The sequence below is a fragment of the Lytechinus pictus genome, chromosome 5 (genome assembly GCF_037042905.1).
Source record: "Lytechinus pictus isolate F3 Inbred chromosome 5, Lp3.0, whole genome shotgun sequence".
Classification (NCBI taxonomy): Eukaryota; Metazoa; Echinodermata; class Echinoidea; order Temnopleuroida; family Toxopneustidae; genus Lytechinus; species Lytechinus pictus.
Window position 1 is genome coordinate 55,952,631 of NC_087249.1, and position 13,584 is coordinate 55,966,214.

The 13,584-nt window shown below is 34.4% G+C and overlaps 1 protein-coding gene across 1 annotated transcript; it reads right to left on the minus strand.

Annotated features, from left to right (window-relative positions):
- Positions 1-2,598: 2,598 nt before the first annotated feature.
- Positions 2,599-4,890, minus strand: LOC129261247 (ATP-dependent helicase wrn-1-like). The gene is made up of 3 exons (XM_054899306.1): positions 4,370-4,890; positions 2,986-3,306; positions 2,599-2,932 (listed from the first exon to the last, which is right to left on the minus strand). The coding sequence occupies exons 1-3, from the start codon at positions 4,888-4,890 to the stop codon at positions 2,599-2,601; spliced, it is 1,176 nt and encodes a 391-aa protein (XP_054755281.1).
- Between the last annotated feature and the right edge of the window lie 8,694 nt (positions 4,891-13,584).

Genomic DNA, 13,584 nt, shown 5'->3' on the forward strand with positions numbered 1-13,584 from the left:
TTTAATAAATAATGGTTATTTGTATATAAATAATGATTATTTGTATATAATGGCAAACTGTAAAAATTGTTTATAAATAATGATTATTTATAAATAATGGGATATTGAAACTAAATTATTATTTATAAATAATGAAGTAGATATTTCATTATTTAACAAATAATCTTTATTTATAAATAATGGAAAACTCGAACATTAAATAATGATTATTTATAAATAATGAGAATATTGGTGCACTCGAAAAAATTATTTATAAATAATGAAGTAGACGTTTTCATTATTTAACAAATAATCATTATTTATAAATAATGGAAAACTCAACAAATTATTTATAAATAAAGAAATGTGCACTGGCATTGATAATAAATAATTATTATTTATAAATAATAGAAAACTTATTTATAAATAACGGAAAAACGAATTGCAATTATTTATAAATAATGAAGTATGTAGTGTCATTATTTATAAATAATGAAGTATGTAGTGTCATTATTTATAAATAATATAAAAACAAATAATCATTATTTATAAATAATGAAAAACAAATAATCATTATTTATAAATAATGAAAAACAAATAATCATTATTTATAAATAATGAAAAACTTATAATCATTATTTATAAATAATGAAAAACAAATAATTATTATTTGTAAGTAATGAAAAACAAATAATCATTATTTATAAATAATGAAAAACAAATAATCATTATTTATAAATAAAATGAAAAACAAATAATCATTATTTATAAATAATGAAAAACAAATAATCATTATTTATAAATAATGAAAAACAAATAATCATTATTTATAAATAATGGAATGTCGAACTATTATTATTTACAAATAATGAAGTATTACTTGGAATTATATATAAATAATTAGAAATGATATTTTATATAATAGTAGTTATTTACAAATAAAATGTAAATTATATATAAATAATAGTTATTATATAATAAATAATGATTATATAACAAATAATTGTTCTATATAATATTGGTACAGTTGGCGCCTCATAGAAATGTACACGGCAGCAATTTTCTTTACAATAAAGTTGTGAATCACACATGCACACATACACACACACAAAAAAAAATTAAAAAGTGATCATCGAAGTGTAAGCAGTGATTACAATACATGTATTCTGCATCATGAAAATTTAGAGAACCTACACAAAATATGAAATGTAATATCATTTTCTTTACTTGAGAATGTGGGATTGAACATACACTGTATATGTGATAATTTTCAAATCACAAAAAAAAGCTATCATCCTACAAGTATTACATGTACACATGTACATGAAAATTTAAAAAGGCCACTCCTGACATGCCAGATTAACAACTTGTCTCAATAAATTATCAAAGAACTTGTCCTCCCTTTCACAACAATTTGTGACATAAGTGTAGTTTAAATAAATTCATGTACACATGTAAGTTCTTCTCATGAATTAACACTTACAGCACCGATGGCAAGCATATATGTGCCACAGAGATTCATGCATTGTTGTTTCATCAAACATTACTCCACTAAGACAGATGTATATACATGTAGTGACAGAAGTATATCAAAGGTTACAATTACAGCAAGAATCTAGTATTTGAAATTTCTATCGGTCATTATATGCTACTATAAGAATGTTTTAGAGAAAAGTGCATATTGTAAAAAGGATCCTTTCTCAATTTAGCATTAAACAATAGCAAACAAATGCGAAACAAACACGTAAATGTCCAGGGGAAAACACAGATCTGTGTTGTAATAATGTTCATGTGCTAAATGGTAATGAGTAGGAACTTTTGGTATCATTGAAAGAGTAATAAATTTGAAGAGTAATAAATTTCTAGCAAGTTTTGTGCACAACATATCTGTACAGAAGTCAGAGTTAAATAAGTACATGCATTTGAAAAGTAAGCATTGGCAATACTTTGATTGAATCTTGGAATAAGCCAACTCCCTTGGCACTCTGAGAGTAAAAGATCATATGAAAATAATATACAATATACCTTTAACAGTACACGCACGTGCATATATGGTTTATGCTCTTAATCACTGTCACTAAGAGACAAAATAGCCTCTTGGTACTCGTCACTGTTGGAAAATTCATCTTCCGACTCTGTTTCTGTTTCATCATCTCTTACAGCAACCAACTTGTCTGAACTCGAAACTGATCCTCTATCCAATGCAGAGCAGAGAATAGCCAATACTTCTGAGGCCATCTGCTGGTTTGGAAACGCATAACGTGAAACAAAACTTTCAAAATTAAACTCCACGATGCTTTCAGAAACAATCTGCTTAACTTTACTACTTGATAAACCACCGGCTAGGTCCGGACCACAGTAGTTGTGATGTGGGTGTTCTTCAAGTAGATCCATGCGATACTCCTCCAATGATCTTTCAAGCTTATCGCGTTGGCTAGGGGTTGGTATGCTGAGTGGAAATTCCTCCGAGTGAATTTCTCTTTGAAGTGCCTTGTACACCTTTTTCTCTGTTGCATTCTGTGAGTGCATGCAGCCACTTGGGTCACAGGAACAGGATGAAGCACATACATCGCAACATTCATGTGGCACAATATCAAAGTTGGCCGACTGTCCAAAAACTTATCTAACAACTTCTCGGCGGCAACGATCGCCCTTCATGAAGTCCTTCATGCTTTCTGTCATTGTTCTTCCAGCAACATCCCCTGGAAACTGTATGGTGATGGCTACACTTGGTTTCCCATCTCTGCCGATGCGACCACTCATCTGCATGTAGTCATCGAGGTCGGTACACCTTCCACAGATAATGGTGCTGTAAACACATTTGACATCCACGCCCATTCCATACGCAATCGTTGCTATTAACACTCTTACGCATCCATCTTCATGGCTGAAACTTTCAATTATGCTCTGTTGAACGTCATGTTCCGTATTGGTGTGGAACATATCCACATACCTGTGGTGGGTTTTTGGCAGCAAGTCAATAAAGGTTGCGTAAAGGTCACTGACCACCTTCCTGGACTGCGGTAGATGATTACTCTGTCGCAACCATCTCCCATCGTTTTCACATCGTCAATAAGCCATCCAAACATGGAGTCAAAGTCCTTCCGTGCTTTGAACGCAGCATGCTTAATGTTCCTCTTTTCTGGCGATTTGCTGATTGATACGAAGTTGCGAAGGCCTAAGTTATCAGCAACAGACCTCCTCACCTGCTTGGTTGATGTTGCAGTGAGGGCTATCGTGGGAACTGAAGATTTCAGCTTGGCCCTCACCTCTCCTAACTTGCCATAAGCGCTCCTGAATACCTTAGTGTCTCCTGATGAAGTCCCCCTAAAAGAAATATAAAAGTATAAGAGTTATGGAACTATGCAAAAGTTACTACTTGTATCACACTGTATCAGTTTAAGGCTGCAATGGAGTACATGTAAGTTTTATGATATTCATAAAAATACTCTTCCTAAAATAGACTGAATATTCAATTACATTTGTACTTTAAAAAAAATAATGCCACAATATCATTAAGAATCATTAATGACAAAGGACAGCAAAATGTATGCAAGAATAACAGGTGAGATGCCAATCACTGTGTACTTATTTTATGGTCTCAATTTTTTAATACAAGTCATCAAAATTTTAGAATATGAAGGGAATCTCATAAAATCTATTCTAATTTAACCATATTTTCAAAACATGTTTTAACTGTCAGTTACTTGTAACTTATAGAAAAAAATAAAATCAAGTGTGTCAATGTTTTTCTCAAAATCCTATTCATGGGAGTCAAGAGCAAGACCTGCATTCCACATATTTATACTAAAGGTAATAAGCAGTCGTGGGAAAGGTGGCGCTTTGTCTTTGAATATTCAACTACTTTGTTAGGTGGAAAGAAAATTACTACATGAACTGATGTAGAAACTAGAAAGACTAATTTTGAACATAGTTGGTGGTTTTTATTGAAAATATTTTAGAAATGGCTAAAATATCAAGATACGTTGAGTTCACAGCACAGGACCACATTGAAAATTCACACACGTGTAACCAGTGTGTGTGAACCACTATGCGCGGCGGAGCCAAGAGCATCGGGGTAGAGTCTAGGTGGTCCGTAGTGATAAAGTAACGGTTGATATAGATCTACAATCATTTGAATTATTCACTGAAAATCTCCAGAAAGGCGGAAATCACGAATAGAATACAAGATTACATTGTATCTCACTCATGTATCTTTGCATGCAAGCTGAACATTATGAGATTATATTTGAGCAGTTTCATACCAACTTGTCTTTGGTTTCATTTTGCTACCACTATCTAGACCCCCCTACTGTTTATCACCTTTGCTTTACAATGCAGAAAATCTGAGGAGCAGGTATCATGATAAACGAGAAAAAAAAATACCTACCACTTTGTCACACAATGACTTTCGTCGATCACAAGACCACACAGCCTTTCTTTCAAAGCAGGAATGTCGAAGAGATCTTTGCCTTCATCTCCTAGGAGGCTCTCGGGGCTTGCGTATAGTACGGAGAACTTCCCCGACGAGATGCCCTCGCTGATGTGGTCAGTGACTCCTCCCGTCATGTCCGCTGCTTCAAGTCTCAGATCCTTTGCTCTGTTCAGTTGATCTGAAATTAACGATTTCAGAGGCATCACTGCGATTACCAGGGACTTCGGAGTATAAATGTCAGGATCCTGCAATTTGCGGAGATAATCTACACAATAAGGAGCAGCTTGGAAGATAACGCTCTTACCGAATCCAGTCGGAAGACTTACGAATAAGTCGTGACCACGGAGGAACGACGTCAATGCTTCTCTTTGTTCCACTCTAAACCCGTCCACAAAGCCGAGGTTTGATGAGGCGTATTCCAACGCTTTCTTGAGATCATTTTCACTAAAACGATCTGGAGGTATACAAGATGCCATTCTTGTATAATGTAGACAATAATTCGCAGAAGATATTCAATTTTTAACTGTTAGAATTTTGACGAGGATTAAGATCGTGAACGCGCACTATAATATAAATATCGTTTGACTCGATATGCACTCATGGTCTCTCTTCATGCCACGCTTATAATACTGAACAAATAACAGGCACCTGAAAATATTTGATCGTTCCTTTACAGCACCATTAAAAGTTATTAAGGCATGTTGTTAAAAACACTTTATATCACAAACAGAATATTTACTTGATTTTATCCGTTTTTTGTCAAAAACAGGATTTCTTTCCTATTATAAAGATTTGAATAACTAAAGCAGGGCCGTAGCCAGAAGCATTTTGTTGGGGGGGTGTACCAGCTAAATTTGCCAACTAAATTTGGCGTGACAGCGCCAACGTGAGTACAGGGGGAGTCTGACGGGGGATGTGCCCCCCCTCAATAATCACATGCTAAAAGATTTTGAATTTTTGTCTCACCTGCATAGCAGAGTGAGACTATAGGCGCCGCTTTTCCGACGGCGACGGCGACGGCGGCGGCGGCGGCGACGGCGACGGCGGCGTCAACACCAAATCTTAACCTGAGGTTAAGTTTTTGAAATGACAGCATAACTTAGAAAGTATATAGACCTAGTTCATGAAACTTTGCCATAAGGTTAATCAAGTATTACTGAACATCCTGCCCGAGTTTCATGTCACATGACCAAGGTCAAAGGTCATTTAGGGTCAATGAACTTAGACCATGTTGGGGGAATCAACATCAAAATCTTAACCTAAGGTTAAGTTTTTGAAATGTCATCATAACTTAGAAAATATATGGACCTAGTTCATGAAACTTATACATAAGGTTAATCAAGTATCACTGAACATCCTGCATGAGTTTCACGTCACATGACCAAGGTCAAAGGTCATTTAGGGTCAATGAACTTTGGCCGAATTGGGGGTATCTGTTGAATTACCATCATAACTTTGAAAGTTTATGGATCTGATTCATGAAACTTGGACATAATAGTAATCAAGTATTACTGAACATCCTGTGCAAGTTTCAGGTCACATGATCAAGGTCAAAGGTCATTTAGGGTCAATGAACTTTGGCCAAATTGGGGTATTTGTTGAATTACAGCCATAAATTTGAAAGTGTGTTGGTCTAGTTCATAAAACTTGGACATAATAGTAATCAAGTATCACTGAACATCCTGTGCGAGTTTCAGGTCACATGATCAAGGTCAAAGGTCATGTAAGGTCAAAGAACTTTGGCCACGTTGGGGGTATTTGTTGAATTGCCATCATATCTCTATAAGTGTATTGGTCTAGTTCATAAAACGTGGAAATAAGAGTAACCAAGTATCACTGAACATCTTGTGCGAGTTATAGTAGTTTTCAAAATCAGCACTGCTGCTATATTGAATCGCGTGATGCAGGTGAGACGGCCAGAGGCATTCCACTTGTTAGAATTGAATTGGTGGCATTTGGTGAATACTTTAAGGTAAATTATACAAAGATATACAAAGATATTTGCACTTTAAAAATAAAGGCTAGTGTGCCGTAGTTGCTAACTTGCAGTATAATGATATACCCTATGCATTAATAATATAAAAATCAAAGATTTGTTAATTTTTAATTGACCTTCTGTGCAAGATGTCTCAACTAAAATTTCAAGAGTTGGCACCAGCAAAAATTTAGAGTCATTAAGTGGGCGCGCGAAGCGCGCTCAATTGCCAGGTATACTGACCTGATAGACGGAGACGTTTTAAGGACTGTGGCATTAAACGGATATGTATCTTAGTGATCAAATAATGCGAGCGCGAAGCGCGAGCTGAAAATGTTTGATATTCAGTCCTAAAAAGGGACATTATAAGCAAAGTTTTGTAATCATGATACGTACCTGTCTTACAAAACAAACAATGCGAGCGCGAAGCGCGAGCTGAAATTTTTTGTATAACTTAACCCTAAAAAGGGACATTTTCAGGACTATCTTTTGGAATTTATGAAGTGCGTACGTATCTCATCATAGTCATCTAATGCGAGCGCCAAGCGCTTGCTGATTTTGTTAGAATTACACTGGCACATGAAGCACTTTTTGTGGTCATTGTAATCATGAACATGATACGTATTTTACTAATGAAATATTGCGGGCGAGAAGCGCGAGCTGACAATTTTTGAAATTCAGACTTAAAGAGGGGCATTCTATGGCTTGTTTGTAGGAATTTACTATTTCACTAATTAAGTGATGCGAGCGCGAAGCGCGAGCTGAAAATTTGTTATAATTAGATCAGAAAAAGGAACATTTTAAGGACTGTCTTTAGGAATTCGTGCACTGCAAAAACGCCGGTGTTGATTTAACACCAGCCCGGTATCTATATCGGTCCACACCAATGCGAACGTAAGCACTGACTGGAAATGTTTTATTAAGGCCTTAAAAGGGGGCAATCACTTTAAGTATATAGTCATGAAAAAAGCATATGTCACTACATAAAACAATGATAACTTGAAGTGCGAGGAGATAGTTTTTTGCATAATCTTTATGGACTTAAAATACAACAGGACTATATATCTCATTAGTCAGACAATGCGAGCACCAGGAATGATGCAACCCCAACCTGCCCCCATCCCCATCCTAAGCATTCTGACACCATAAATTAAAAAAAAAAGTTTAGTAAAAATAACTTAGAACATTTTTGTGTTTTTTTGCCAACTGCAAACTTGTAGACAAGTCTACAAGTTGTAGACTTGTCTTCATGAATTTGCCAACTGCAGAGTTACCAGTTTTTTAAGTCTTGTGTTCTGTTCTTTTCAGATCTGAAACGAGGCAGTACTTGTACATCACTTTGCTGACTGGTAGAGTGTATAGTGTTCTGCCACTTTAATAGGCCCACTTTATAATTTGCCAACTATACTTTGGCTTTGATTATTCAACTTAAACCTTGGAAATTCATCCCACCCAATATTTATGTACCTAGTCTTGCCTCTAATTTTACAAAACTAATGTGTTTGTTAAATCGTCAATAATTGTGGTATAATTTGCAAACTAACAAGGTTGTTCATATTGGGGGGAGGACCGGGGGCTTACTTTGTGTGTTATTATAGCTCCATCTGTTTTGTACTTAGTATTTTGCTGACTAGTAGGGCTCTAAGCCTGGCTACATGGACTTGGATTTGCCAATTGGTTGTCTTTACTCTAAAAGTCGTAACCTTCTTCAAAGTTAGTACCCCTATTTTCCTTTTCTTTCTTTCTTTCTTTCTTTCTTTCTTTCTTTCTTTCTTTCTTTCTTTCTTTCTTTCTTTCTTTCTTTCTTTCTTCCTTTCTTTCTTTCTTTCTTCCTTTCTTTCTTTCTTTCTTTCTCTCCCCCCTCTCTCTCTCTCTTTCTTTCTTTCTTTTTCTCCCCTATCCTCCATTTTGCCAACTGGTACATGATTTTGCCGACTGCCACGAATGTTGGGGGGGTGTCACACCCCCCCATACCCCCCCTCTAGCTACGGCCCTGTGAATAAGGACTATCATTTCCTGATCGATCACAATGTCCAATGTACGTTTGCACTTCGGACTCGCGAGATTGACACCGGTACTAACCAATCAGCGCCGTGTAAACATGCAGATGGGCGGTCCATTGTTAATGGCTCTCCTTAAAAAAATTGAAGGAGCGTCATTTGCGCTACGTTTTGGTCTGAACGATTTTTTCCTCGCCCGTACAATTCGGGATCACGCCATCTCTCGGCCTGGCAGCGGTTGGGGGATGGCTCTTAAATAAAATCGTCCAGAATCTGAACTATGTTCGTGCAGGCTCCACTCCACTTCACTACCGCTACACTGTACGCTCCAACAAGGTCGTCTACACTGTTAGAAAAATTTCCGTTTTTTAACGGAAAAAGTCCGGCAGCAAAATTTCCGGACTTTTTTTTTTTTTCCGTAAATTTACAGAAAGTGGTAATTTATGGAAAAGTTCTGTAAAATATACAAGATTCCGTAAATTACAATTCTTGAAAATACGGACTTTATTTACGGAAACTTTACAGAAAATTTACATAAATTAACATGATTCCGTATAAATAATTAACGGAAAAAAAAAATTAGTCCGGAAATTTTGCTGCCGGAATTTTTTTTTTTTGTCCGTAATTTTACAGATTCCTTTTCCGTAAAATTACCGTACTTTTACAAAATTCCCATGTAAAATACGGATATTATTTACGGAAATTTTACAGAAAATTTACGTGAATTAACATGATTCCGTATAAATAATTAACGGAAAAAAAAAATTTGTCCGGAAATTTTGCTGCCGGAATTTTTTTTTTTTGTCCGTAATTTTACGGATTCCTTTTCCGTAAAATTACCGTACTTTTACAAATTCCCATGTAAAATACGGATATTATTTACGGAAATTTTACAGAAAATTTATGTGAATTAACATGATTCCGTATAAATAATTAACGGGAAAAAAAAATTTGTCCGGAAATTTTGCTGCCGGAATTTTTTTTTTTTGTCCGTAATTTTACGGATTCCTTTTCCGTAAAAATTACCGTACTTTTACAAAATTCCCATGTAAATTTACACATTTCCGTAAAAAAACAAGTTTACAGAATTCTTAAATTTTTTACAGATATTTTTTAATCAGTAGATACCTTACAATATGAACGCTGATTTGCTATTTAAACATGTACTCCCAAACACATGGTAGATTGTATGAATGCATTCACTTAAGGCCTGAACAAAAATTGTGTTGCCCTTTTCTGACCTGGACAAATCGGGCCAGCTTTTTTCAATAATTTTTTTCATACTAAGCTTACTATTTCTATAGAATAAAACATGGCAACAGTGATTGTGTCTCGCCCACTCATGAAAATAACCAGAAATATCGTGATTTGCGAGGGCACACAACATAATTGTATTGAAACTTCATTGTAAAATGACTGGGATGGAATAACACTAGTCATATGAGCCTTGCACATAAACTTTAATGTTGACCTGAAAATGACCTTTGACCTTACCATGTGACCTCAATATTATTGATATGATTTGTTGTTCCACTTTTTATCTAACATACCTGTTCCCGATATGTACAATTGCAGCTGATAAAAAAAATGCTCACACCTTTCAGTTCAAGTACGTCTTCATTAACATTTTGAACACATTTTCTATCATGCCTACTTTCTACTGTATATCATTTTTCCATGAAAAACAAACAACAATTTGAACTAGCAAAGCGAAACTGCTATTAAGAATTAGGAAACACTTTAAATACTATAATTGCAAAATTGATGGAATACATTACAAAAGTCCATTTGAAAATTCCAATAATAAAATTCAATTCTCATATTCTAAGAAACTTTATAACAAATTTGAATATCATAATAGTAGTGGGCTATACATTGTAGAGGGTCAGATTTATGTCATGCTCATCACACCTTTGTTTGACCAGTTGATGCATACTGACACCAAAGAAACTAGAAATTTGACAGTGTATCCAAAGGACACAGATGCCCCCACTTAACACGATCAGAAATCCATTCAATATCATTGAACTTAATGTCTTTTCACACTTCCAGTCTTCCATTCTGGTTTAAAACATTAATGAGGTGGTATAACAGCCAAATATCTCAAATAACACAAAAAATTAGTAATTTTTCAGTACCAAATAATTAATAGGCAATTGTATGACTGCAAATAAAAAAAATGTGGGATAAGAGTGTTACCGCCCACCTACCCCACCTTAGAAAAAGTTGTGGAAGGCAACCAAACAATCTATTTATTTATTTTTTTTTTTTTGGGGGGGGGGGGCTTATTAATAGCTTGATCTCAAACTTTTCGCATTAAACTTTAAGATAAACTTTGAAACTTCCAACTGTTTTGTACATTGTCAACATGATTTCTGTCCAGATTTTGTGAAACCCAACAATGTAAAAAGCTACTTTTCGTCTATAAATTATGCTGAAGACTGATCCCATTGTACAGGGGAAGAATTTTGATGCATATCCGCAAATTGTTTCAAGCTAAGATTCACGCAAAATCACACCTGCGAGAATCCATTAGGATTCATGTAAAATACCAAGAAATGATGGAAAATAGAGTTAAAGCTTCCACAGCCTAATATTATTGATATGATTTGTTGTTCCACTTTTTATCTAACATACCTGTTCCCGATATGTACAATTGCAGCTGATAAAAAAAATGCTCACACCTTTCAGTTCAAGTACGTCTTCATTAACATTTTGAACACATTTTCTATCATGCCTACTTTCTACTGTATATCATTTTTCCATGAAAAACAAACAACAATTTGAACTAGCAAAGCAAACCTGCTATTAAGAATTAGGATACACTTTAAATACTATAATTGCAAAATTGATGGAATACATTACAAAAGTCCATTTTAAAATTCCAATAATAAAATTCAATTCTCATATTCTAAGAAACTTTATAACAAATTTGAATATCATAATAGTAGTGGGCTATACATTGTAGAGGGTCAGATTTATGTCATGCTCATCACACCTTTGTTTGACCAGTTGATGCATACTGACACCAAAGAAACTAGAAATTTGACAGTGTATCCAAAGGACACAGATGCCCCCACTTAACACGATCAGATATCCATTCAATATCATTGATTGTGTATTCGAAACCGCAGAAGCAAAACCAATGAAATTTTTATAGAAGTTAGAACATGCAATGAACTCTCTAGATTGCACATTTAGTTCAGAATAATATGTAATTTTAAAATTAATTCAGCCGTTTGTCAGAGGGACAATTTTTGGGGGACGCACTGTATAATCAATGAGCTTTGAGCTTGACATCATCGATTTGAGATAACAGTACACATATTTCTTTTTTTATGATGCACAGAAGGGAATTTTCGGAAAGTGTACCCTGATTGTAAAACAACACATATCGCAGTCATTTTATTGATTTTGATAATAAATTTAACATTAATAAGGGAATTTTTCATGCATTGCGAAGTAAAAACAACAAAAAGTATTAAGCGCTACATATAGAGGGGGAAAATGGGTGATATTTGGGTCAATCCATGTGAAATCAACAAGTACTTGTCACCCAACCCCTCTGATTTTCTTTAAACTCCCCCAAGTGTCTGAAATTCTGAAATATTTTGCCCATACAGCCTCCCTTAGCAACCAATGCATGGTCAACAACTGACTTTAAAAATAAATTGATATTTTTGATTGACTGCTGCAGCAAAGTTTGATGAGTTACAGTGCTCATTTTAAGCAAATTGGAAGAACTTTATGGTCTAATCATGCAAAGTATATAATGGCGAGGATCTGACAATCCGTTATTGCACACATCCAAGTTAATATTTTCGGGTGCATGTTTAGAGGCTTATAAATTTAAAAATCATTTAGTTAAGAACCCAATATTATGTGCATTTGTACGCTACAACATGCTTAACAGAATCACAAAATATTGGCCCAACTGTGCTAGTCAAATTCCTGTAGGGCGCCTTAACAGTTGGATTTTTTTCTAAAAGATGCAAAGTTCAAGGTCATGGATCACCCTTCGTCCCATCCAGGAACAACACCAATTTCTGTGCTTTGATAGAAATTTACCTATATTTTCAAGGGCTACCTAACAAATTTTGATACTGAAATGTTAAGCGCACTGTTAAAAATTGCCGTAATTTTACGGACAAATTTTAACAGAAATCGTCCGTAAACGATAAAATACAGAAAAAAATTGTAAATTTACGGATTTCTACAGAAAACCCGTAAAAATTACATAATAATTAGGTAAATGATCAATTTTACGGACGTTTTCTGTAATTGTACAGAAGATCATTATTGAAAGGAGGCGTTTACGATACATCTTGTAAATTTACTGTCAGTAGATGTAAGTTTACGGATAAGATTTAACATATTAATTTGTAACATGTGTAAAGTGCATTTTCTACGGAAAATTTTGTAAAATTTACAGAAAAATCAGGTTAATGATACATTTTCTGACGTTGTCCGTAATTGTAGTGAAGATCATTCTTGAAAGGAGACGTTTGGTGGTTTACGGTACAAATCTTTGTAAATTTACTAGAAAGTAGCTGTAAGTTTACGGACAAGATTTAACAGATTAATTTGTACTATACAAACTACGGAAAATTTGTAAAAATTACATAAAAATCAGGTAAATGATCAATTTTACAAACGTTTTGATCCGTAATTGTACAGAAGATCATTATTGAAAGGAGACGTTTACGGTACATCTTGTAAATTTACTGTAAAGTAGATGTAAGTTTACGGACAACGTCAGAAAATTTATCATATAACCTGATTTTTCTGTAAAGTTTACAAATTTTCCGTAGAAATTCCACTTTACATATATATATCAAAAATTAATCTCAGAAATGAGACGTTTAGTGGTTTACGGTACAAATCTTTGTAAATTTACTAGAAAGGTAGCTGTAAATTTACGGACAAGATTTAACAGAAATGGCAATTTCTACGGAAACTTTGTAGAATTTACAGAAAAATCAGGTTAATGATAAATTTACTGACATTGTCCGTAATTGTAGTGAAGATCATTATTGAAAGGAGACGTTTACGATACATCTTGTAAATTTACTGTAAAGTAGATGTAAGTTTATGGACAAGATTTAACAGATTAATTTGTAATATGTGTAAAGTGCAATTTCTTCAGAAAATTTGTAAAATTTACAGAAAAATCTGGTTATAATGGTAAATTTACT

Coding starts and splice junctions, on each gene's coding strand:
- LOC129261247 (XM_054899306.1), bottom strand. CDS start 4,890: ATGGCATCTTGTATACCTCCAGATCGTTTTAGTGAAAATGATCTCAAG. Junction 3,307..4,369: donor AGTCATTGTGTGACAAAGTG/GTAGGTATTTTT, acceptor TATTTCTTTTAG/GGGGACTTCATCAGGAGACA. Junction 2,933..2,985: donor TACCGCAGTCCAGGAAGGTG/GTCAGTGACCTT, acceptor AACCCACCACAG/GTATGTGGATATGTTCCACA.